Source organism: Odocoileus virginianus, chromosome 30 (genome assembly GCF_023699985.2).
Source record: "Odocoileus virginianus isolate 20LAN1187 ecotype Illinois chromosome 30, Ovbor_1.2, whole genome shotgun sequence".
Classification (NCBI taxonomy): Eukaryota; Metazoa; Chordata; class Mammalia; order Artiodactyla; family Cervidae; genus Odocoileus; species Odocoileus virginianus.
In genome coordinates, this window is record NC_069703.1 from 15543406 (window position 1) to 15571126 (window position 27721).

The 27721-nt window shown below is 35.8% G+C and overlaps 1 protein-coding gene across 4 annotated transcripts in view; it reads right to left on the reverse strand.

Moving 5' to 3' along the window:
- The window catches only part of ERBB4 (erb-b2 receptor tyrosine kinase 4), a 1221654-nt gene that overhangs the window by 47132 nt on the left and 1146801 nt on the right, over window positions 1–27721 (reverse strand). For all 4 annotated transcript variants that reach the window (XM_070458601.1, XM_070458599.1, XM_070458602.1 and 1 more), the window contains exons 21-22: window positions 6058–6213; window positions 3196–3271 (exon numbers count right to left, since the gene is read on the reverse strand). In XM_070458601.1, the coding sequence (XP_070314702.1) occupies window positions 3196–3271; window positions 6058–6213 (232 nt within the window). The remainder of the gene's footprint in view (window positions 1–3195; window positions 3272–6057; window positions 6214–27721) is intronic.

The following is a 27721-nucleotide window of genomic DNA, read 5'->3' on the forward strand; positions in this document are numbered from 1 at the left end:
CTGAGGGCAATTAGAAATAGTCTAAAGAAAGGCTCTTCAGATTCCTATGGTCATATGAGGAGCCCAGCGATAAAATCTTTGCAGGGAATTTAATTTTTTTAGCATTTTCCTGAAAATTTTAATGGGTAGTGGAGACAGTTCAAAGAGGGTATCAGAAGACAGAATCTGTTCCCCATTTCTACTACATTATACTAATGTTTGTTGACCCAGTTTAAGTTTCACCACATTAGAGCCTGTAAAACAATTTATTTACTATATACATGTGTACTGATACCAAACAAATATGATTAGGTAAAATCTGATATTGATTAATTTTGAGATTAACATTTTTGCTATTAAAAGTCCTAACAGTCAAGCTAGGGTTGTAGAATGTTTAGGTTACAGTAAATAGTTGTGTCTTTCTTTTCAACTAATGTGAAGAGAACAAGTAGAATAAAACAGATTCATTTCTTTAGCACATATGAGAGACTGATTGAAGAATGATTCATATGCAAAACAAAATGCATGTAAAGTGATCATCTCCAAATTGAAAGAAATCTGTAATAGTCTATAAATCAGTAATAGTTTATTTCTATACTGTTATTCAAGATAACAATATCTTGAATCACTAGAACATTGCTTTCCTTGGTGAAAGCAAATACGCTAAACACTAGCTTGCAAGTAGCCAACTTTGATAAGAATAATGATACTGATACGAACAGTAACATACACAGAGCTCCTCTTTATAATCTAATAATTAGGTAATTTAATAGTTATAGTTTTCTTAAGGGTAAAGGTTATTACTTCAGAAATTGTATCTGCTAATACAATGGTATTAGCAAGTGAATTTTAACTGATGCATATACAAGTATCTTTCAATATAAAATTCATTAATGATGGTTATTTTTTCCTGCTGCCATTTGTAATGAATTATTTATTCAAGCTGAAGTCATTTTTAGCTCATAACAGTTACCATTGACTGATAAAAATGCAAAGCTTAAAATATAAAAATATATGTAAACTTCAAATTATTTATCATAATAGTATCATTAAAGATTATCTGATTTTTTGGTTAATATTTACATCTTATGGATCTTAAATATAGTATAAACATGTAAATTAGTTATGCAATTTAACTGTTTCAGCCTTATAAAACATTACTTGATTTTGCATACTGAAGAATGATTCATAGAACTGATGACTAAAAGTCATTGTTCATGATGAACGCTGAAACAAATTAAGAAGTAGATTACTGTCTATTTATATTGTCATATTTATAGAACATGTATTTAATGATAACATTTTATTAACTTATATTTGTAATTATAAAATAATAGGTACTTTCACATCTTTATCAGAACTTCTATGAGTAAGATACAAAGCAACTATAAATAAAAATAGTAGAAAATACAATAAACAGAAGCACATCAACATAAAAGTTGACATAGAAAAAAAAAACCCCACTTCTACCAATAATATTCCAATTATATCTTTGCAGAGTTGATGACAAATAGGGTTAAACAGAGATGGCTGCATGTAGAAGAGCAATCTCAAGAAAACTAAATCAGAAACATCTTCAAAACTTAACAATTCTATCATTTGAAGATAGAAAACATATTCAATGTATATTTATTTTTATAAAAGTAAAGATGCACCCAGTGGCAATGTTCCATGTAGATTCACTGTAAACAAGACTATGAATCTTTCTTAGCCTTTTTTGACTTTTGCAACCAACTATGATACATAATAAAAATCTTAAAATGCCTTATAGATACGGATTGATGACCTGGGCTATGTTTCAAAACAGAGTTTACTTTATCTATCTATCCATCCATCAGATTGTGAGATATTGCAACTCAACATGAAGAATAATAGTATGACCTTAAAACAGGATTTTCTTCAAAAGATAAATTTTATTTAAAAATGTGATTGCCCTGCCAATATTTTCTTTAATGTATATATGCATTTACTTATTCTAGAAGTCATTTAAAATATGTAGATTGTCACATTTAGTTCAGGGAAACAAGTTGGAACAAAAAAGGGAAAGAAAAGAAAAAAATCTATTTGATATTATATAAATCTATCTTATATGTAAATCTACTTTATCATGTAATATATATGCTAATCTATACCATATAATATATAAATGCTTATGTACATGCTAATATAATTATATTTACTTCTATCTCATATTTAAGTGTATATGATTTATATATAATGATATATATCTGTTTTTAATTTAGTCCTTTCAGCTTAATTAAGTTTTGTCAAGGGTTCCCCTGTACTTGCCTAATCTCAAATACACAACACTCTGCTTCTAAGCTGAGTAGACTACATGAGGTCTTCATGAAAATTTTAACACCTCATATGGTTTACAGGTGTGGAAAGAATAACTACCCATTGAAATATCTTATATTTTAAAGATAATTTATACTGTTTTTAGATAAAAATACAGGTTGTTTAATCTTCTTTCAAAAAATAAAACCTAAGCTTAAATTTGAGTAAAATAAATTGCTTCATGCTTTAAAGACTCACCAACACATTTTAACTTAAAGAAGCATTGAGCTTTTTACTTGTTAGAAGTGCCGGTTTCATACAGCTTATGTAAATTTAGAAAAGGTGTTGATTTATTCTTACTAATACTTAGTATTAGTGGACTTAAGTTTGTAAATATCCATACTAAGAAGCTCATCTCAAAAACTGTTAGATGCAAATAAATGTTCTAAATTTTAAAACAACTGTTCCCATTCATTTATTAATTTTCTAATATATCTGTTACTCCAAAAGTAGTTCATAAATTACAATTAAAGCTATAATTAGAAATCATCTCTCTTATCTATCTCTCCCCTCACATTTATTGCTCTCATCCTGCTGCTTTCAATAATTGGTATTTGTTCTAAGAATAATCTCTATTTTCTTACTATATAACTAGATTCCAATAAGAAAATGCTTTTTAAAAAACATTTATCACATTTGAAATTATGTTTTCAAAGCTCTGTTGAAAATGAAGGCCGTAGGAGTCTATGAAAATGTCCCTAATCTAAAACTGCTGCTTTTTGTTTTGTTCATTAAATGATTAGACACGTTGCTACCAAAGCCAAGGTTATGATAGACAACTCAACTAAGACATTAATATATTACATTTTGGAGAACCAAGAAACCTAAAATGTTTATTTTTGCTTTAGAAGACTTATAACACAAGGAAGAATTATTTACCATAGCTCCAAACGTCGCTCTGATGGGTGAATTTCCTATAATGTATACACTCCAGAGCCATCCATTTAATTGGCATCTACAGAAAAATAAGAAGTGTAAGTCATATAAAAAGTCAGTTCTATATTTCCTCAATATGAGTCTCTGGATTTGCCTCTCTTGTATGCATAGAAAAATAGAAATGTGTTATTTTTCAAAACAGGGAGGAAATGAAATCTAATCTTAAAAAGAATCAATTAAAAATATTTAATTTTAAAACCTGCATAAACAGTAAAAAGGGAAATAATAAGTATCACTTTCTAAGCTTCTTACTGTTCAGTGATTAAGCTACTGGTTAATATTATGACTCACAATATCAATTCTAAAACATCTAATAATATACTTCTAATAATGTGGTCATACTGTATTGTTTTCCACCAAATAAGATTCCCTACATTTTCAGAAACCCTTTCCACCCTCAAATTTCAGGCCACTGATAAAATGAACTCTTTCTAAACCTTTTCTCTCTCTCTCCTCTCAGATAATTTGGTCACTAAAACACCTAAAATAACAAATTCTAAAGTTAGCCTTGCTTTGTTCCCCAGCCACAAATGATCTCCCTCGACTTGGGTAGCCAGTATTGAAAATATGTACCATTTTCAAAATAGGAATTATATAAAAGAATATGAGAGGATCAGTACAAATCCATCATCACTGTTAAGAAAAGCGACTCAGCTCACATACCCTGCTGCTGATGGGTCAGCGGAGCAAGTTTCAACTACGAAGGGCAGTGTTATAGAGCTGGGAATATAATTAGATTCTATGGAATAAAGATAAACACTTCTACCTCGCAGTTGAAAGCTTAAAGCTAAATAGGCCTTTGAAATCATGAGGTTGGCTGCTCACCAAGGTGACGCCAAGGTAACTATGTGACAGAATCACGGTATTCAGTGAAAGGGAACAGCAGACACATTGAAAGTAATTTCCCTATGGGCAAGGAGTTAGCCGACTTTATGGACTACAGACACTGTTAAAGAAGTAAGTTTAAATCACAGGTGGCTTGATAAAGACTTAATGGTTACTAGGCATTTAAAGCTCTAATGAATCTTGCTTTAGACAAATCTTACAGCTGTATGTTCTCAAGACAAGTGAAGTCATGTGATTTATAGACTTCTACTTCTGTGCAGTCTTGTAGTGAATTTCAAAGCTGTGGTCTCAAACGGCTGCAGTTTGTAGTAAATAGGCAAAATAGGCTAATAAAATCAAGGAAAAGCCAGAAGAAAGCTACAAAACTGAAGATTTAAAAAATATACATGCTGTGTTTGTGTTTGTGATAAGATTTGAATATATATAGTTTTATTTATAAGTGTTTAGTGTAAAAATCAATGTTAAGCATTTGGAGGCCTGTCATTGTAAAATAATTATAATATGCATCTGGATGACCCATGATGAGTAAAGGCAAATAATAAACATATTTACCTGACACATTAATTACTTTTTTTGTTAGCATGCCCTCATAGGTTAAGGCTGCATTTGCTTATTTTATTTGGTCTCTTCTGATGTAAGTTTCTCCAGGCTGAGCTAGAGGAGTCTCCAGATGAAGAGGCAGTATCCTCAAAAGTCGGCCAAGAATAACAAGCTAAACTGTGGGTTAATGAAGAAAGATAAGAACTGGAACTAAGGCATGGACTGAGACCCTATATGGTCAATGAGAGAGGCTGAAAGTTGTCAGGCAGGGCTTGCGGGTGGAGAGGCAGAAAAGTTAGAAGAGGCAGTGGCACTGTTCCTTGGGGTAGAATGGTTGACATTCTAGTGGACGGAGTCAGAGAATACTGGGTTGACCAAAAAGTTCTTTCGCTTAGTGAATTTTTGTTATTGTTGTTTAGTTGCTAAGTCATGTCCGACTCTTGGGACCTCACGGACAGTAGCTCGCCAGGCTTCTCTGTCCATGGAATTCGCATGTAAGAATACTGAAGTGGGTTACCATTTCCTTCTCCAAGGGATCTTCCCAACCCAGAGATCAAACCTGAGTCTCCTGGATTACAGGCTGATTCTTTACTGCTGAGCCAGCAGGGAAGTCCTGATTAGTGAATACTTGGTTCAGTAGAAGTCTTAGTGAAAATGAAAAATGTGTCTTTTATTTTTACTTAAAACCAAACAAACAGTTTGGTCAATCCAATAAATAAATTGGTAAATCATATGCTACAATGAAAACAAGCAAACAAAAAAATAGAGCCAGATAGAAGCAATCTGTTGCTTTTGCTACAGGAGGATTAGAAGTTAAATAGAATGTTTAACTTTCCAATGTTTATGATTCTTGGTAGTAGAAAGATTTCTCTCTAGTCTATGAGAGAGGAGTACTTCTCTGATCTCTTCGTGATAGCCTTACATTAATAGGATCAATGAAACAATTTATATGGCCCTGGATTAAAATGTACTCTTTAGAGTTTCTTGGGAGCTACCCACTCCCCAACACTGGAACTGACATAAAGACCACTTGGATCCAGACACTCATCGTATTTTAACTCCTTGAAAAATGGAAGTTGGTAATACATACTATATATATTTTAAATATTCTATTAATATATATGTGTCTGTATGTTTGTGTATGTACATGTATACAACTATATGTATATATAGTTCTGTATATATGTGTATGTATGTATGTGTGTGTGTGTATATATATATATATATATGTATATATATTACTGTAGGTAGGAGAGAAGGAAAATAGTAGAAATAAGATTTTATAATCGCTTAAACCTCAGGTTTGTTGGCTTCTTTCTATAACATATAAGGAGATAAAAGGATATTACACTATATTTTCGAGTAATATTGCTCTCAAAAAGATACTCACTCAAGGAAAAAAAAAAAAAAGATACTCACCTTTCCTCCATCAGCATTATACTCTTTTTCATCTCCTTCCAAGAGTCTGGCTAGTCCAAAATCCGTGATTTTCACATGATTTGGAGATTTCACTAAGACATTACGGGCTGCCAAGTCCCGATGAACAAGCCGTCTTTCTTCCAGGTACATCATTCCCTGAAAAACACCAAATTCCCAAAGAAGCAGTTAATGCTTAGGGTTTTCTATTGTCAAAAAAAAGAGTTTCCTAGCTTTCAGGTGTAAGTGCTTGATTTATCTAAGTGATGTCAAAATTTGATAATATTTCCAAAATTAGGGAAAAGGCAGATGTTAAAAAGCAAACCACAGATAGCTTTTGGCTTTTATTCCTAAAAGACCTATAAAAGCAGAATGGATTAGCTGGACATGAGCTAATTGTTAGATCATTTCCCCCACCCCCGCCCAGGTACTTTATATTCTTTTGCAAACACTTTCATTAGTGAGAATGACTGTGTCCTAATAGACTGCCTAACATGTACTTGGATTGATCCACATATTCTTGTTTTCTTCTCAATATCTTGTTTCATGTCATCTTCCCCCATACACCTATTCCAAACAGATTCAGTTATCCATACTTTTCAAAAGTATTTCATATAAAGGTTTAATGGAGGCAAAATCACCATTATAGGTTCTATCAAGACTGAAGAATTATATTATTGCGTGCGTGCTAAGTCGCTTCAGTCATGTCCAATTCTCTGTGACACTATGGACTGTAACCCACCAGGCTCCTTGGTCCATGAAATTTTCCAGGCAAGAATACTGGGATCGGTTGCCATGCCCTTTTCCAGGGGAATCTTCCTGACTCAGGCATCAAACCCACATCTCTTGTGCCTCCTGCACTGGCATGTAGGTTCTTTACCACTAGTGCCACTTGGGAAGCCCTTATTCTTACTAATTATGCAAAAAATGAAATATACCCTAGGGGCATTAAAAGCCTGTAATTTAAAAATTGGTTTTGATGACATTAGTAGTAACTGTGAGAACTTACAAGTGAAAGTACATCATTTATAAAGACATTCAAATTAGCCTTTAATATGTTTTCTTCATAAAACATATATGTAATTAAAAATAAAATGTATTGCTGATTGCCAACAAGAGATAAAACTGGATCTTCCCCAAATATACACACACACATATGTATATGTACATATACACATGTACTGTTTGTTGTTGTTTAGTTGTTAAGTCATGTCTGAGTGTTTTGAGACCCCATGGAGTGTAGCTTGCCAGGCTCCTCCGTCCATGGGATTTCCCAGGCAAGAATACTGGAGCAGGTTGCCAGGGATCTTTCTGACTCAATCATATCGAACCCGCATTGTCTGCATTGGCAGACATGTTCTTTACCACTGAGCCACCATGGACACCCTTACACATGTATACATATGTGTTATATGTATACATAGCATATATATTAGATTATGGACAAGTAAAAAATAATCCAGGAACAATAGTTATTCATTGTATTTCATCAATAGGGAAACTAAGAGTCATGAAACACAAGCCTCAACTAAAAGGTTGAAGTAAAACCAAGGAAATGAACTCAAAGGTCTATATTAGAGGGCTTGTCTTTTGTTTGAGTGAGCATATTTTTGTTGAAGAGTAAGGGAGAATTCTATATTTGAGGATTTCAGTGGTAAGAACAAATCAGAAATATTATAAAAGGGTTGAAGCATACTCTCATGCCAATTGCAAATCAATGCTGCTGGCAGTTAACATTACAACTGCAGGACTTTGAAGGATTAATGGTTTCTGATATCAAAACAAAGCTGTGGTAAACAGACATATAAATCAGAGAGGTCAAAAAATTATGAACCGTATACTCGATGTAGTGGAAAGAGAATATTGCTTCAAACAGCATCATGAGCTGAGCACTATATAAATGCCCATTAAACACAACCAGTGGAGATACTGCCTGATACGGTCCAATCAGTCAGCAGTTGGGTGACATCATATGTATTAGTGCTTTCTGAAATCAACCCACAACTGGGATTTATGGGAGCTTTGCCCTCTTTCCTAAACAGTGCTTTCTCCTTGATCATGCCAAAAACTTGGAGATTTCCAGAATAAAGTGAACATGAAAACATAAAACCCCTGCATGCTTTAAAGGATTAATAAAAACAGTCATTGCCTTGGAGATAAAGTATGTTTGATAATTTTGTCCCTGCACGAAGTGTTCACAAAAATATTCATCATTTTTTTTACCATCTTCATAACAGAATATGGAAAACATGTGGCAAGAAGTTGATATTCAGATCCACACACAATGACAGAACACACACTATATGCCAAGTACTCTGCCAGACACCAGAAAGATAAAAGAGAGTCAGAGAAGGTTTGTGCATTAGAGGAGAGAAGCTAATTAATAAAGTAGGCAGATATGGAGTAAAAACTTGAAGAGATCGGTGACGTGTGGAAGGTGCCTAGGGAGAGCTGTATTTTGAGGACCATCTGTTGTATAGTCTAGCAAGTGTGCATGAGCAAGGAGGCTCTGGAGAGGTGCTATGGGTGTGCATTGGAAGGACTGATGCTGAAGCTGAAACTCCAGTACTTTGGCCACCTCATGCGAAGAGTTGACCCACTGGAAAAGACCCTGATGCTGAGAGGGATTGGGGGCAGGAGGAGAAGGGGACGACAGAGGATGAGATGGTTGGATGGCATCACTGACCCGATGGACACGGGTTTGAGTAAACTCCGGGAGTTGGTGATGGACAGGGAAGCCTGGTGTGCTGCAATTCATGGGGTCGCAAAGAGTTGGACACGACTGAGCGACTGAACTGACTGACTGACTGATGGCCTAAGTAAAGCTTTAAGGATGGTTGTCCACCAGTTGGACAAGGTAGGGGGGAAATTTCAGTAAGAACAAGCACAGGATCATCAATAGCGTGTCATACTTGGACAAAGTTACATAACTTTGTATTTGTAGAGTATTATGCATGTGGCGGGTGATAAGACTAAAAATAGAATAAGAGGCTAGATCCAAGAAGGACCCTTTATAAATCATGATAGAGAGTTTGACCTTTGCATTTTATGCAGCATTCAATGTGGTGATGCCCTCTTTTTTTTTTAAGAGGAGAGTGACACAATTATCATTGGAGCCTAAAAAACACCTCATGGTGCCAGGATACAGGATGGATTACACACAAATATAGCTAAAGTCAGGAGTCACTGCCGCATTACAACAGAAAAGTGATGAGAGTGTAAAATAAAGGTTGTAAATTGACCATCCATGAGTTACACCCATTTTTGTATGCTGACACTGAATGAGTTTCATATATCCTCTTTAGTTGGTTGCTGGCTATGCTCTTTAAGGGCATTTGGTCCCCAGTTTGCCAGGATCCTACTACTCACTATCATTTTCAGGAATTCTGTCTTTCTTCGTTTATGATAGTCACCAGCTCCTATATGGATGAATGTCTGAATCTTCAACTAAACTAGACCAGAAGGAACTAGAGAGAGAACAATTTCAGGGTACACTGATAAAATAACCATCCTTGATAAATGACCGTTCAATGATGAAGAGAGTAAATTGAGAACAAGCCTGTGCTTTTGACTTTTGTAATTTAGGTGGATAATGATTCCTTTAACTAGATATTATCCTAATGCAAATATATGTAGAAATATATATTCTACCAGTAGGGAACTAATATTCAACAAGAAACTTAAGACTCTAATGATTGTATAAGGAAAGCCTCAAAATTCTAAAAGATCTTTGACATCCTATATACAAAGCCTCAGCAGGTGATAGACTATCCTGAACCTCAATACAATTTGTCTATTAAAAAAAACCTATTTTCTTCAAAATAATGAGAACTAAATTCAGGAAACCAGATAATAATCTCTACTGTTTCTCCTAGCTATCTGACCATGATTATAAGAGATAAAAACAGAAGCATCTGTCTCATTATCAAATCTTCAAAATATGTTTGAATTGTTGCTTTGTAACTATGAAACATCATCATACAAATGCATACTTTCAACTTATTAATCATGACTGCCATTTTAGTTCTAATTTCAGGCTCTGAATAACAGTGTTGAAATCTGTGAACTTTTCACAATAGGTTTCTTCATATCACCGTCTTTGGAACAAGATTTTCTTACCAAATCTCATTAGAAATACATTCTTTTCTAGATTCCTTCAAAGTAAAATCACTCCTTAAACCAGAGCATGATGCAATTAAGTGGGCAGACAGTTATTAGAAATATCAGTAACAAAAATAAACTGAAGGCTTTTGAAGTTTGAAGATAATAGAGGGATATTGCTTTGGATTGCAAGGAGATCCAACCAGTCCATTCTAAAGGAAATCAGTCTTGAATATTCATTGGAAGGACAGATGTTGAAGCTGAAACTCCGATACTTTGGCCACCTGATGCGAAGAGCTGACTCATTTGAAAAGACCCAGATGAAAGATTGAAGGTGGGAGGAGAAGGGGACGACAGAGGATGAGGTGGTTGGATGGCATCACCGACTCAATGGACATGAGTTTGAGTAAACTCCGGGAGTTGGTGATGGACAGGGAGGCCTGGCATGCTGCATCCATGTGGTCACAAAGAGTCGGACATGACTGAGCGACTGAACTGAATTTCTTTGGTTGAAAAGGAACCTCTTACTCTGCCCTGTAGAAACTCCCATGTCCTTGCCCTGCCAGCTCAGGTGGACTATATAATGGGAATACAAATACTGACAACAGCCTCAGCTAATATTGACTGAGCTCTTAAAACACGGCAGGCATTAAACTAAACATGTCTACATTGGTAGGTTAACTTCTCTAGTGGCTCAGTGGTAAAGAATCTGCCTGCAGTTCAGGAGACACATGCAGGAGATGAAGGTTCGATCCCTGGGTTGGGAAGATCACCTGGAGAGGGAAACAGCTATCCACTCCAGTATTCTTGCCTGGGAGATCCCCTGAACAGAGGAGCCTGGTGGACTACAGTCTATGGCTTCACAAAAGAGTTGGACACAACTCAGCACCTAAACAACATGAGGCATACTACTTTTACCCTATTCTAAATATGAGGAAACCCTGATAAGAGAGGTCAAGTTACTTGCTCCAAGTCATCTATTTAATGGGATTTGGTCCCTTGGTGCAGGACTCAAAGGCTGCACATTTAAGCCTACCTCCTCTCTTGATGGATCACTGGGTAGCATGGGCATACAGAAATTAATGTACATAGTGATGTCATATAGTTTTAAAAGATCCTAGCACTTCTACAGAAAAAAATATATCATCAAATATTTCTGTGAATTTTAGTGCATAATGGTGATTGACATGTTTGTTTTTATATTTAAAACTGGTAAATTATAGAATTTCTTATAATTCAGCAAGAAGTTAAATTGTGTAAATTGGAAACTCAATTCTTATTATGGTCACAGGGTATGTAGGATGGTGGAGTGGCTTTTAGCATAAATTTTGGAGTTGATTGCTTGGCTAGAATCCAGAGCTCTGCCATATTCTAGCTATGTGACTCTAATGAGTTGATTAACCTCTCTGTTGCTCAGCTTCTTCCTCTTTAAAACAGCCACAATAGCACCTATCACAAAGGTTGTTGTGATGATCAAATAGTAAGTAAAGTACTTAAGTTACTACTTAAGTAGTAGTAGTGTATGTAGTAAGTATCGAACAATGTTCCACTGATAGTTACCAACAGTTCAAGTGCATAAGAATCACTTACCCTCATTAACTTGAATTGCCCATTTTAGAAAATCTTCGAGCTTCAACTAATATATCACAGTGGGTGTTCAATAAGTGTTTGCAAATGCTGATACATATACCCACAATTGCCCATTATGAATACTATGTGGCTAAAAATTGAAGAATAATTACTGTTCAAAATATTATTTTAATAACAGTTCACCTTAGGGTGCTGTCATATAAGGAAAAGGAAAAATTAAAGAATCTAATAAAAGATCTGGTGCTTTCCATAAATATATCACAGATTCAGGAATTTAGTGAAGATAAAAGTTATAAACAGAATAGGTCAAAAACTTTTCAATGTTTCAGGATGCTTTCCTTGAGTGAATAAAATAGCAAATTTTCTGTACCAAAGTATTTGCCTTTTATCACTCAGCACTTAGGGATATTTTGGGTGGAGGTGTTTTAGGGGTGGGCTTTCCAGGTGGCTCTAGTGATAAATAACCTCCCTGCCAATGCAAGGGACATAAGAGACACTGGTTCAATCCCTGGGAAGATCCCCTGAAGGAGGAAATGGCAACCCATTCCAGTATTCTTGCCTGGAGAATCCTCATGGACAGAACTGCCTGGCAGGCTACAGTCCATAGAGTCAGACACAACTGAAATGACTTAGCACGTACCTTTTAGGGGCATTTTTTTTCAACTCCTTGATCCAAGTGCTGCAGTTCTGATTTTACTCAAACTACTCAGAATTTACCATCACTCAAACCATTCAGAACTTCACCATTTTCACACGTGCTCTGCATGCTGTAATGCATTTTCAAAGACTGCTTACTTATTTTCTATTTTGCTCCTACCTCTTAAAATATGTGTCAGTAGACACAAGCTCACTAAGGAAAGTCAAATTTTACTCTTGACTTTCAGGAATGCACTTTAATACAAAATCCAAGGATATTTTCATTACAATTGAATTTAAAGTTTTAATCTCAGGTTAGAACTGACTCATATAAACTACTCTGTGGAAAAAAATCAGTGACTGACAATTTAAAAGTATTGGTGTTGATGAACACCTAGCAATGACCTTTTCAATCTTATGACATCTGACTCACAGCTGGCTAGCAAAAATACATCATTATTATGCTTTAATCCAATGTTAAAATGTATTCTTCCCAGCTGCAGGAAGCTAACGGAAGTCAAGAGAGATCAGACTATTTCTGACAATAAATATTTGCTTCCCACATATAGGCCAGGTGACAATTTCATCAAACACATGTGTGGAGCTAAAAATTTTAAGCTGTAGTCAGCTCTCACAGGCATTAATCTCTGGAGTTAGCAAGAGTACATTTTTTTTCTGATTTCATTATATTAACCTGAAGCTTACTTAATAACAGGGAGTGTCAAGAAAGCTATCTTCAAATGAGAACTGCCCCTCGTTTCCACCTTTCCTTCTGAAAGCAATTCTATCCCTGAGAGAAAAAAAGAAAAATCTAACTCTAATGCTCTCTACTGTTAGGGCAAAGGATATGAGCATGTTCAAGGGAAGAAAAATACTTTTCTGGATGAAGTGACTGAGTTTATCCACATAGCGCATGCAGTGAAACTAAGGCGGCTCTGTAACTGAATCAACTAAGTCTTTTCCAACCAGCCAAAGCTGGTCCATGGCACAGTAGAAAGAACACAGAACTTAGTGTTGCAGGGAAGAAGTCCCAGACAGTCTGCTCACAAGGTTTATGGCCACAGGGACTCAATTCACCTCTTCTATAAAAGTGACAAATTGGCCTAAATGATCTCTGAGGTGTCCTCTAGCTTTAAATTTTTATTCCATGATAGATGGGACTGTAAAATACATCCATCTAAAATATTAAATGGTGGCCAATAATAGACACAGAGAACAGTGAAGGAAGAGAAAGAGTAGCTGTTTCACTTCAAATGTTTAGTGAGAACCATGAGCACATTTTAGTAAAAACCAGCTTCGTGCAACCTAATGTTTAAAGCTGGCTACTGACTATCTGTGTGACCTTGGTCAATTTATTTGTGCTTCTTTATTCTTTTTTTTTTTTCACTAAATGGGGTTAATAATAATATCTACCCCTGAGGATTGTCTTGAAGATCCAATGCCTTAATATTTGTAAAGCACCTAGATCCTACAATACTATGTGTTAAATAAATAATCTCAAATTCATCCTTCTTATGAAAGATACAATTCAACCACTATAACAGAAAGAAGAGGCAGCCAGTTAAAATACCTACTGGTTACTCAGCACTGTTGGGTATGGCAACTTCTGTTTTTCATTCTATGTGCCCCTGAATGCTCTTCCTATTATTCTGCTCAGAGGAAGAAAAGCAGATTCACATGGTTGTCCCAGACTGTCTTGGCACTGATACTCAAGTTTAATTTTTCATGTTTTCCAACTGCACCTATGATCTTCACAAGACTTGGTCAGGTTGCAGTTCTTAAGATGATTTTGAAATATTGAGGACAACTGAATTTCTGTCATTTTAATAGTGTGTGATGAAAACATTATTTGTTGCTATTTGAAATACAGTTATCAAATTTGGTTCCAATGATATGTTTGTACGTGTGTGTGTGTGTGTGTGTGTGTGTGTACACACATACATGCATGTAGTAGATGCTATGGTGTGGCACCCAGAAACCTCTTCATGCCCAAGTTCTCATAACCTCAGCCTCTGGGGGTGTTGACTGCTGATGGTTTTCATCTCAGCTGCCTTTGTTTTGGGGTAGTGACCCCACAACCCAACTACAAGGATGCTGCTTTGCCAGGGGTTTCACCCTCTCACAGGAGGCAGACCATAAGCAGTAATTTGCTGATGTTGAGTTACAAAGGCCATACCTCCTCTTGACAACTATGAAGTGCTATTCTAGTTCCCAACACCTCATGGGATCAAATTATTCCTTTGTTGCAGTTTTATCATAGTTGAACTTTTCCTTCTACCTCATGTTGATTTTTCACTGTCTGATAGATACTGTTCTGAGAATACTTATGCAAACTCCTTACATGAAAACTTTTCTCAGAGATTCTTTTCTAGGAGCCAACCTAAGGCAATGTGTGTGACTGTTTTTCCTTTATGATCGCAAGTACTCAGAATTTTAAGCTACCCAAACTCCATAATTCATGCACACTATTGTTATTGTTTCCCTCTATCCTCTATCTCAATCCATTTCTTAGTCACCATAAATACCCATAATAATGTTTTTAATACATATCCTTTCAATCGATATATGCTTACTCTGTCTTATTTGTATTCTCTAGCAAGTGTTTTGTGTCATTTCTAATATATAAATAGTATCGTATATTAAAAAGGATCATGTTTTACTTTAGATTCAAACATGCTGCTCTACGTAATCTAGTTCTCATAGTTGCACTAAATTATACATATGAACTCACAAACATAAACACACATATAGCATTGTTACTGTCTATTCCTGGATACCAAACTTACCTCCATATTTTTGACACTGCAAATAAGACTGAATTGAACATTAATACTATTTGTAAAATTCTATAAATTTGTTTAACAACATAAATTATCTTCTCTTCAGTACTAATTTAAATGCAGAAGAATCTAGACAAACAATAATATAATAGTCACTCTGGAAGATACAACATGGAAAGATTTCTTGTTGATTGAGAACACTGAAATCATATGGGAAGGACAAAATATAAGTGGATATATTACCATTATAAATGTTTGTATCTATGAAATAATTAACATTTACATATACACTCAATGCCAGGGAACTGTTTTAGGTGCATATGTACAGGAATGCGCAAGAACTCAATGAGACCTGTGTTACTATTATTTCCATTTTAAGATAGGGAAGTTGATCCACAAAGAAGTAAAATACTTTCCCAAGAGTGTATGGCAAAGCCTAGAAGAGCCAAGATTTGACTGCAAGCACTCCAAAGGAGACAATCTTAATCATCACACTCTATGACCATGTATGTTAATAAACTATATAAAACCATACATAAAACCAACAAAAGACAATATATACAACTGAATGGTTGTTAGATAGACAATAAGTGCTCTAATTCAATAAAGAGAACACTTTGTACATAATACTCATTTAAAACATAAACAAACTTTAGTTTTTCTGGATTTCCTAGGAGAGTACTTCTGGAGGCACTTCATAAACCAACGTTTGCGAATTCAACTATGTACTTTCAGCAATTTGAAGATTTCTTGGCATTTGCCTGGTATTCTATATATATTTGTGGTTGGATTAAATAAATAATAAGACCAAAATTTTGAAAGACTGTCCAAGCAGTAGCTTTCTCTTTGCAATGTAAGTAGAGCAAATATAAAAATCTGTGATATTTAAGATAAGATGGGGCAAAAACAAACCCTGCAACAATTAGGCCAAATCCCAGATAGTAATATAGGGCCTCACTGATAGCTCAGTTTGTCAAGAATCTGCCTGCAATGCAGGAGACCCCAGTTTGATTTCTGGGTTGGGAAGATCTGCTGGAGAAGGGATAGGCTACCTACTCCAGTATTCTTGGGCTTCCCTTGTGACTCAGCTGGTAAAGACTCAGCCTGTAATGTGGGAGATCTGGGTTTGATCCCTGGGTTGGGAAGATCCCCTGGACAAGGGAAAGGCTACCCACTCCAGTATTCTGACCTAGAGAATCCCATGGACTGTTTAGTCCATGGGGTTGCAAAGAGTTGAACACAACTAGTGATTTTCACTTCACTTCACTTCCAGCTAGTGATATTTGAACACTAAGGAAAGTGGGTGACGACACTATTTAAAGATTCCTGAGGTTGGCAGGGGTAACAGAATCTTTTCTTCATTTCCTACAATTTCTTAAAATATTTCTTCAGAAATTTTATTCATCACTTTTCCCAAGATTTTGAAAATTTCCATTGGAAAAATTTTCAGAACAGTCTCCTTGAGACTAAAAAATTTCTCTTAAAGAAACAAAGAAATGAAAACCATAAAATAAACAAAAAAGTGTGTTAAAAAGCATGTGTGAGAAGCCACTGCTTTCCTACTAAATAAATTACAAGTAAAAAAACTCATCTGTCTGGATCAAGAGAATACTAACCATGCTATGGTCCCTCCCTCTGAGCGACCTCTTGTCAATATGATTACAAATGAGAGGAGTGAGTCTTATAGTGTCCACATTCTCTCAGAGAGGTAAACCTAAAATGGATTACTTCTGCTCCTTAGGCAACTGATCAATAAAGCTGTGGATTGCAATGAGAACGGAAATGTCTGTGGGTTGTAGTAGTTATCCTCTGTGTCTCTTTAGAAATTAATTAAAAATCAATGAAGTGTGCAGCCTATTAATACAGCAACCTCTAGATCAACAGATAGAAACTGAGCCTTTCTCTGAGCATACATATTGTGCAAATGCTCTCAAACACTATAGGGAGGTGGCTGGATGTCTGACACCTTAGTGATCGTTGAACAGAAACAGATCATTCCTAATATTGTCTACTTTCACAGAGTCACAGGCAACTGGTTGGAAGCCATCAAGTTCAATGCGTGGGGATATGTATGCTATAGTTTCCTTCTTAAGACAAGTATATCAATTCTTATGAGTTATCCTTATTACAAAGAAAGACTTTGGCTGCAATATAAAACTAAAGACTTACTATAACTTTTATTTTGTGATTTATTTACATATGAGTCTAGGCAGTTGATTTATAACTACTGAATATTTTTAAGTAAGCATCTTCCTATGAAAAAAAATGTAAAATTCCTAGACGCTAAAAGTCCTCATATGATTTAAGCTAATTTAGTATCTACATGTGATACATGTCATTCAATCCAGTTCTTCCTCAGTTCTATTTGGATACCAATGGACCTGGCCCATCTATGCAAATGCTTACCCAGCACATGTAAAATTTGAAATGGTGGTCCTAAAACACCCCCTTCCGCAAGTGATCCAGCTAGTTCCCAATGCTTGCTCTGACCACTTTCCTCTTGCTTAGGGTCCTTCCTCCTCAAAATCTTCAGAAGGATATGAACTATAGCTTCCAATTTTCATCTCAATTCCTTGCATTTAATTTGGAAGCCCATTTGACATATTTCCTTGTTTGAACCTTAATACTCTCCCTCTGCCAGAATGCTAGGACTTTATCTCTAGTCCCTGAGTAAGGGCATAGGAGAAAGAAACATCTGCTTTATATCTTGACTCATTTTCTATCCTGACATTACTGTAGAAGGAGCAGATATCATCACAAAACTATAACATGAGGATGGTTTTGCTCTATTTAAACTGATAAGCAGTTATCTTCTGAGTTTCTGCCATCTTCATGGATTTGAGGCTACATATGGGTCATGGGGCTTTCCCCATGGTTCAGAGGGTAAAGACTCCACTTATAATGCAGGAGACACGGGTTTGATCCCTGGGTTGGGAAGATCCCCTGGAGGAGGAAATGACAACTCACTCCAGTATTCTTGCCTGAAAAGCGCTTGAACAGAGGAGACTGACGGGCTACTGTCTACGGGGTTACAAAGAGTCAGAAGCTCATGATATCACATTAATGACACAAATGTCACTGTTTCTAGGCCCAATCTACTTGCAGAGCACCTGTTGCTACTTGCCCCTTTGAAGCTTTCTCCGGGTACTTCTGAGCTCCCCAAGGGAGACTCCCAGAAGTTCATAAATATTTGCTTGGTTCTTTTTCCCAGGGCTTCTCAATGATATCTGCAGTCATTAAACCTTAAGCTGGAATTTCTGGGGAAATGCTATCTTTGTGCAGGCTGTGCTTCTTGTTGCTTCAAAAGCTAAATCTTATGATAATCCCAAACAGTGAGTGACGCTATTCTGTCCTCTCTTCCTCACCATGTCAGAGCACGGCTGTCTTCCACAAAGCCTTGGCAAAGTGTGCTAACCGCCTCTGAACTCTGTGCCTTATTTTGCCCCCAGTTCTATCAATAGCTATTGTTGAGACTCCAGTCTCAAAGACCCCTTCAGAACCTCGTCAGTAGCCTCAGCTCTTTACTCCTTAAAAACTCAGAGCTAGTCCAAGAGATAGTCATGAAAGAACATGTCACTTATATTTTATTAGGCTGCAACTTCTATGTTAAGCTTTAGAAATACTACACAACATCTTATACAATGTTATCAATTTCAGGTGAAAGGTAGAAGAAAACCTCAAAAACATGATTTCCAAATGAGCACGCATCTACTGACATGATTAGTTTATAAAACTATTTTTTTTAAGATAATTAAGCACCAAAGAGAGGAATGGAAATAAAAAGCTACATTTTGGCTTGTTCAAAATCTAAAAGCTAAAGATTTAATATGACTGCCTTTCATTCTTTTGCTGCAAACCCTTAAGAACTATGAACTCTTAGAGCTGTGAATGGTGTACTCCTGCTGAGATGACATAACTCAATTTCACTCTCCTCCCATTTACCAATTTCATCACATTTTAGACAGTCAGTAAATAGTAGTCGACTGATTGATTACCTTTTCTCTCTACTCTATCTATTCATCCATACTCCTTCTATTGCCACTGAATCACCAGATTAGGAGAAAAGGAACTCAAAGCAATAATAAACATGCTCACATACATATCATTTTACAATAACAACCAAAGAAAGACAAAAAGGATAATAAATGTGTAATATTATTGGAAGTAAATTTGTATTGTTTATAGTGATTTTTATTATAATGTCCCTTTGTTTTCTTTTTTTATTTGTTAATTGTAGAATAATTGCTTTTTGCTTTCTTTTTAAAATTTTAGATGTTAAATTATCTGCAGATTTTCAACCATACTTACATGTGTAGCAATTGCTTAGTAATATTTTTACTTCCAGGAACCTTGGGAGTTTTGCACTAAATGCTATCTGCTCTTCCACAAGGGCAGGAAAATCAGAGTGCTGCCCATGCCCACTGCCAAAATGAAATTTGAAAATTGCTATCTTTATTTGTGCTTTTTTTCTAGTTCACAGATTTATGCAGTTAGTATCTCACATAGAAGAAAGTTGAACATACATATCACACAAACTATGTTCTAAAGGATTATCTGCAGCTCATTCCTATTCATCTTTGACAATTAGAGAGTGAAATGTAATGATGAGTGTTAGCTCTAGAACAATACTTTCCAGGCTTCAGTATTAACTCAATCACTGAGTAAATGCACCTCTGTGACCTTAACCATATTAGTGAGGTTCTCAATTTGCCAGTCTTCATCATTGAATGGGGATACTAATAGTACTTTTCTCACAAAGTTGTTATGAGAATTAAATGTTAGTCCTTGTAAAACTCCTAGAAAAGCACATGGTCAATGGGAAACACTCAACATTGTTGGTTATTGTTAATGACCCCTTTGTTCAGCACCTGACATTATAGATGATTCTTATTTTTCAACATTTCAGCTTTCAGACAACTTGCAATGTTTTCAGACATTTTAAGCAAACTTTTATACTTAGAATCCCAAAGATCATTGATCACTACACAACCACATGTTCTGATACTGTTCTTTCATAGAACAGTTTTAATTTCAGCAAAATTATATTTTCTGCTTGATGTGAGAGATATACTTAGGTACAACAGAAAATGTAAAGGAAGTTCTCTGAAAGTACAGAAAAGGGAAATGTAACACTTTTTGTGTTGATTCAGAAAAGGTGAAATTTAAGGTTGAGATTGAATGAAACATAGATATTTAAAATGTTGGCTTTAATACAGTAAGAACATTCTAGATATGATAAAAAGCATGCAAAAAAAAAAAAGAGTCCTAATAGGCAATAATATGTTTGGAAAAAAATTCAAGAAGGTCTATGAGGATGGGACATAAGTTGATGAGGGCTAGAAGTGTCACAAAGTGCTAGTTGCTTAGCTGTGACCTACTTTTGCAACTCCATGGATTGGAGCTTGCCAGGCTCCTCTGCCCATCGAATTCTCCAGGCAAGAATACCAGAGTGGGTAGCCATTTCCTTCTCTAGGAAGTGTCACAAATAAGTGTCTAACTTGTTACTACCTAATAAGACATGAAAGGGGTCACTGAAAATTTGATGAACAAATTGATATGATTAGATTTAGCAATTGTGACAAGAATCAGTTCAGTTCAGTTCAGTCGCTTAGTCATATCTGACTCTTGGCGACCCCACGAATCAAAGCACACCAGGCCTCCCTGTCCATCACCAACTCCGGGAGTTTACTCAAACTCATATCCATCGAGTCGGTGATGCCATCCAACCATCTCATCCTCTGTCATCCCCTTCTCCTCCTGCCCCCAATCCCTCCCAGCATCAGGGTCTTTTCCAATGAGTCAACTCTTTGCATCAGGTGGCCAAAGTACTGGAGTTTCAGCTTCAGCATCAGTCCTTCCAATGAACACCCAGGACTGATCTGCTTTAGGACGGACTGGTTGGATCTCCTTGCAGTCCAAGGGACTCTCAAGAGTCTTCTCCAACACCACAGTTCAAAAGCATCAATTCTTCAGCACTCAGCTTTCTTCACAGTCCAACTCTCACATCCATACATGACCATTGGAAAAACCATAGCCTTGACTAGATGGACCTTTGTTGGCAAAGTAATGTCTCTGCTTTTTAATATGCTATCTAGTTGGTCATAACTTTCCTTTCAAGGAGTAAGCGTCTTTTAATTTCCTGGCTGCAATCACCATCTGCAGTGATTTTGGAGGCCAAAAAATAAAGTTTGACACTGTTTCCCCATCTATTTCCCATGAAGTGATAGACAAAGGCAAAAGAGACTAGAAAGAATCAAAAAGATTGATTAGGATAGTTGGGTTGGCTAAAAAGTTCATTTGGATTTTTCCAGAGCATCTTACAGGAAAAACCCAAATGAATGAACTTTTTGGCCAACCCAATATAATACTAGCACAGATAGTGTTATTGTTTTTCTAATTTTTTTGTTGTACAGTACATGGGACCTTAGTCCTTTGACCAGGGATCAAACCCATGCCCCCTGCATTAGAAGCACAGAGGCTTAACTATTGGACCATCGCAGAAGTCCCCTTGGTTTTAGCATTTGACTAAGGCAGTAACTTGGAAAATTAATCCTGGTTAAGGGCAGCAGGTGAAGATGGAAGCTCATCAGTGATAGTAACCCCTCTTATGAGAGGGTGAGAGGATGCAAATTTTTCCAGGTAATACTCAGCGTAAAATATGATTGTTAAGTGAATGGGTAACAGAAAAGGAAACCAACAGGGACAGAGTGGTACTGTGGATATGGGGAGGAAATGAGAGGATTCCAGGAAGGTGAAATTAATCAGTGTTAGGTGCAATAGAGAGATCAGAAAAGATAACTGAATAGGGACTCTTGAGTTTGTAAATGGGAATGTTGGTGTAGTAGTCATCTCAGGCTACCACAAAAATACCATTCTGTCCATGATCCCTAAAGTTCATGTTCTGACTATGTAACATACATATATTTCATTTGCAGAGTTCCCCTTAACTTGTTCCAGCATCAACTCTAAATTCTAAAGTTTCATCTAAATACCATTTAGATTTGAGGTGTGAATCAGCTCCTCTCCATCTTCTAACATGTTAAACCAGACAAGCTATGTGCTATCGAAATACAATGGAAAGTAGGCATAGGATAGATATTCCCATTCCAAAAGGGGGAAGTAGGAAAGAAGGAAAGGGTGATGTGTCTCAAGCACACCCAAAACAAAGTTGAATGAATTCCATCAGATCTTAAGGCCCAAGAAGAGTCATCTTTGGTTCAATGCTCTGCCTTCAGAGCAAGGACCAATGGGGTGGTAGTCCCGCCTCTGCACAAGAGCTGGGCAGCGGTCCCATTCCATCCTCCATAGCTCCAGAGAGCAGTCCTAGCTCATGGCTCTGGGTGGAGACCATTGAGCCTGTGTAAACCAAGGCACTGGCTCCATTCATTTCTAAATTACCTTTTATTAAAAGACATTTCCCCCTTCTTTTAAAGAATAGTGGGCATTCACAACCAAATAGCTCCAATTTTCTTGAGGAGCTACTTAAGGAATTTAACAGCCTTCTTTCATTTTTTCCTGTCTTGATTCCCTTCAGTTCAAACTGGTGGTGTTTCTGCTTATATGATCTCATAAACTTGTTGTTGATTGATATGCCAGCCATAGCCTTGGTGTTCTCTTTAGAATGTGCTTCCTAATTTTTTTCAATATGGATAGGCTGATAATTTTTTAAACCTTTAAGTTTTGGTTCCATTTCACTTAACAACTCCTCTTCAATTCATTTCTTTTGTTTTGCATCTTATTATAAGCAGTCAGGGTGGAACCAAGCCCCTCCTTCAAGACACTGCTTAGAAATCTTCTGGGTTAAATATCCAATTTTACTGCTCACAGGTTCTAACTTCCATAAAACACTAGAAAACAAACATAGTTCTGCCAAGTTCTTTTCCACTTTACAACAAGTATGGCCCTCCTTCTAGTTTTCAATTATATGCTCCTCATTTCCATCTGAGACCTCACCAGAATCACCCTTAATGTTATGTTTCCCGCATGCACCTAAAAACTCTTCCAACCTCTACCCACTTTCCAATTCCAAAGGCACTTTGATGTAAGCAGATATTTGGTATAGCAACACCCCATTCTTTGTATCAAAGTCTACATTAGTTATCTCAAGTCGCCCTAACAAAATACCATAGACTGGGTGGATTAAACACAACTTATTCTCCAGTTCTGGAGGCTAGTAAGTCCAAGACAAGATGACAGCCAACTCAGTTAGCTGGGGAGGGTTTCTTCCTGACTGGAAGATGGCCACTTCCTCACTTCTTATTTGCGCATTAAATCCACACTCATGACCTCGTCTAAACCTAAGTACCTCCCATCTCTAAATGCCCTCAAGAGTTAGGGGTCAATAAATGAATTGAGAGGGGGTGGTGGTACATTCCAGTCCATAGAAATTGTGATCTTGTTGAAAGCCACTAGATTGCAGGTAAGATTTGAGAAAAGATGGTTAGCAGAAAGTTATGCTGTTTTAAAAAAGTAAATTAGCAGGCAGTCACTTTAAGAAGAGGCAGTTGTTCATCCACCAGCCCCAGAGAACTGATATAAAAGATGTATGACAGGAGCCCGTGAGTCAGGAGAGATTAATAATCCAGGAATAAGACAACATGAAGGAGAAATGCTGCAGCTGGGGTGAGAGCAAGAATGAAGGGGAAAAGGTGGTCTGTAAAAGGAAGAAAAACAATGCTTTCTCTGAATCATCAATGAAGGAAAAGCTAGGAGCTGGCAAACAGCAACAGTGCAGAAGCTCCTGTCTGTCTATCATAATTTTGTTTGGTAAATAAGGAAATAGTAACATATTCTGAGAATCAGAGAAAACATGAGACACAGAGAAGAGGTTTGAAGTGGCTCAAAGGAGGGACATTGTTCAGATTTCACTGTGTGCTCCAGCAAAACAGTTGTCCATGGAGAGGAGAAAGGAAGTTCACAGGAGCCTTTTCATAAAGTAAAGAGAGACAAAGAAAACTCAGGGACAGTATGAGACAGAAATCCTAAACTTACAATTGCATCAAGTCATGTGAGTATTTTATTGTCCTCAAAAGCAGAGAAGCGGAGTGATTGGATATTGGGGTTCATCCAGGGAAACATGTTAGCAGTTATGTGAAACAGGAAGACAGAGATCAGAAGAAAAAACAAACAAACAAAAAATTGTAAAAATACATGAATGTTAGAAGAAATACACGAATCTTTGAAATTCAGAATGATTGTGGATATTAACATGCATTTTGAAGTTGATTTATTCTTCAAGGGCTTTCTTACACATACATAGGACACAAATATGTCTTTCCATCTAAATATTTAAAAAATAAAACCACCTTTCCCCAAATTATATTATCAAACTTAATATCAAAACTTAAAAGTATTAGACTACAATTGTATGTGTGTGTGCTCAGTTGTGTTTGACTCTGCAACCCCGTGGACTGGAGCCCACCAGGTTCCTCTGTCCATGGGATTCTCCAGGCAAGAATACTGGAGTGGGTTGCCATTTCCTTCTGCAGGGGATCTTCCTGACCCAAGGATCAAATCCACGTCTCTCACATCTCTTGCATTGGCAGGCAGGTTCTTTGCCATTGTAACATCTGGGAAGCCCAATAATTGTATAGCAGCTGGTAAAGCTATATATTCTAAGATGATGAAACAAGAAGAGTAGCTTTTTAATTATATTAACTACTGACTTATTTTAACAATTTGGCTTCTAATAATTCCCTCTACATTTGTAGTTACAAATGATCTGTGTCTCCCACAGGATTTAATTTTTAATCATCAGGTATTTTTAAATAGGAAAGTTTTTCATGTGTCACAATATACAACATTTAAATAGAAGGGCCTACATTAAGAAAACTATACACCAATGAAGACCAAAAACTACAGTACAATGAAGTAATACACACAAGCCAAGGAAATGAATATATGGATTGAAGGAAACCAGTGACCTTGGGTTCCAAATCAGTGGGTTTATTTTGTTGTCAGAGTAAATTAATTTGAATCATAACTTCTATAGTCCTTTGCAATTGTAATGATGTTTGGCAAAGTTGGACTACCTTTATATGGGCTCACAGTATTCAATTTCATTTTGAAACATCTAATGCATAATACTTTTATCTTTCATGACAAGACTTAGCTCAGTCTGAAATAATCACTGTATTAACATTTTTTACCCATTCAAATAGTCCAATTCATTATTACAAAAGCAGCAAGCTTCCCCAGCCTGTCATTAATTCCTACTGTTTTAATTACAAGAAAAAAAATATCCTGTGGAAGGCTTCTGTGGATAATGGCACTGTAAACACAATCTTATGCAAAGATATGAAAATCAAATGGAGGTTTTTTCTTTCCTACATCGATATTCTGGTGGAAATAGCATATTTTTTGGCAAGAAATTAAAGTCTCAAAACATAATGGTGCTTTCTTTGAATTCAGTCACAAAAAGGCTGCTTAAAATTACATATTAATTTTGACTATTTGGAAACACGAAGGCTACAGTCAAGACCAACATTTTTATAAAGTAATTCTACATCCACCAGGATTTGATAGTTTTTTTTTTTTTACTCTTGTCTAACCAAACTTCATTTCTGCTTCTATATATTGTTATATTACATGTAAATGATTATCAGAATCAAGAGATTTAAGTTATTCAAACTTTAAAATTAAGTGTTACATAAGATTCACACAGAAACAAAATCCAAGTTTTGAGTAAAGCAATTAATGTTTAAATCTGTCTTTCCAAAGCTGACTGCTTCATTTAGAATTTATGCTATGAGGAACATGGTAGGGTTGTAGAGTGAGGAGAAAACTCATAGTGTATATTTGTTTAGCCTTATTTTTATCATTATTATTTTTAACCTAAATCTAAATATATAACTGAGGGAGACTCTTCTGAATTTTCCACCTCAAAGAGTGTGAGTTTAAATTGAAACATTAAGAGGATAAGTAACTTTGGGCAAAATACTGTAGAAACTACTCACAGTCTTCTAGAAGTGACTGGGCAATTGTATACATACATTTCCACTCAACAATACACACACACACACCCCCACACAGATACAATGCAGACTGTGACAAATGCTATAAAGGAGGTATGAAGACATGCTCACAAAGGGGTTAAAAATGAATTCTGAATGGAGACATTCACAACGAGTACTAACAAAAATAAGATGAGTTATACATCAAAGGACCAATGATGTTTGGAATTATTTTAGCAAAGCTCTATGCTATTAAAATAAAAACTGCCTAATTACCCTTTTAAACCCCAAAATAGGTAAAATATTTTCTGTAGTAAGGAATCACTTTAATAAAATGTTTAAAATATGTATGTAGATCTGTGTTAGATTTCTTTTAGCATTTAGGCCATGTATCACATATCTTCTTTCCAGGATGAGAAAGGTTAGTTTAGTAAAAATGTACAAAACTAAGAATTGTTAGGTTAAAAGTTAAAAAAAATTAAAAGCATTTTTCTACTCTTAAACAATATTTAAAATCTCTTTGGGCAAACTATAATATTTAAATAAACATATTCAATGCATTTCAGTTCTCCCAAATAAAAAGACCAGCCAAAAAATGTATTAACCACTATTCTATTTACATTTCTAGCATAAAATGTAATCATCTTTATGAACTAAAATTATTTCTATCTAGCCATTAATACAATTAGTACTTAATAGTTCACCTCATAATATAATTTGATAAAAATTTAAATTATTGATGATAACATTTCTGAATTCCTGTCAGAATTATTAGGCAGACGTAGACAAAATCTAACTTAAAAACAAACTCTATTCTTACATTATTATAAAGTGAAAGTGAAAGTGAAGTCTCTCAGTCATGTTGCACTCTTTGCGACCCATGGACTATAGCCTACCAGGCTACTCTGTCCATGGGATTTTCAAGGCAAGAGTACTGGAGTGGGTTGCCATTTCCTTCTCCAGGAGATCTTCCTGACCCAGGGATCAAACCTGGGTCTCCTGAGTTGTAGGCAGACGCTTTTACCGTCTGAGCCACCAGGGAAGTCACATTATTATAAAATTGTCCTGAAATGCTTCAAATGGTAGCAGAATATTGAAACTGAGATGAAAATAAGATATTTCCTCAAGGATTTAAATATTGTTTAAAAAAATCTAATATTTTATATTACATAGTCAAAGTTCAGCTACTATTTTCATTTATTAACATTTGAGTTAAGACATTGAGTTTATTATATTAGCAAACACTTACTCATTATAATATAACCATAAATTGAACTCTAACTCATGAATGTGTTAATTGTTCTTTCCTGTTGAGGACAGAAGCTTATATTCACTTTTAAAACTGAATAGACATAATTCATATGCAATTTAGATTAAATCTGAGAATGAAATAGAAAGCACACACACCATCTGTGAAGAAATATCCTCATCCCTAATTAATATGTATCATGTATTTTAGCCCATCTCATTACTAAAGACAAGTTATAAAATATAAAATTGGATTTAATAAAAGAAAGTCAATTTAATGGAAATGAGAAATTACCTATAGGGATATTGCTAATGTTGTCTACAACAGTCTATGGCTAAAGAAGGATAACTTGATTCCCA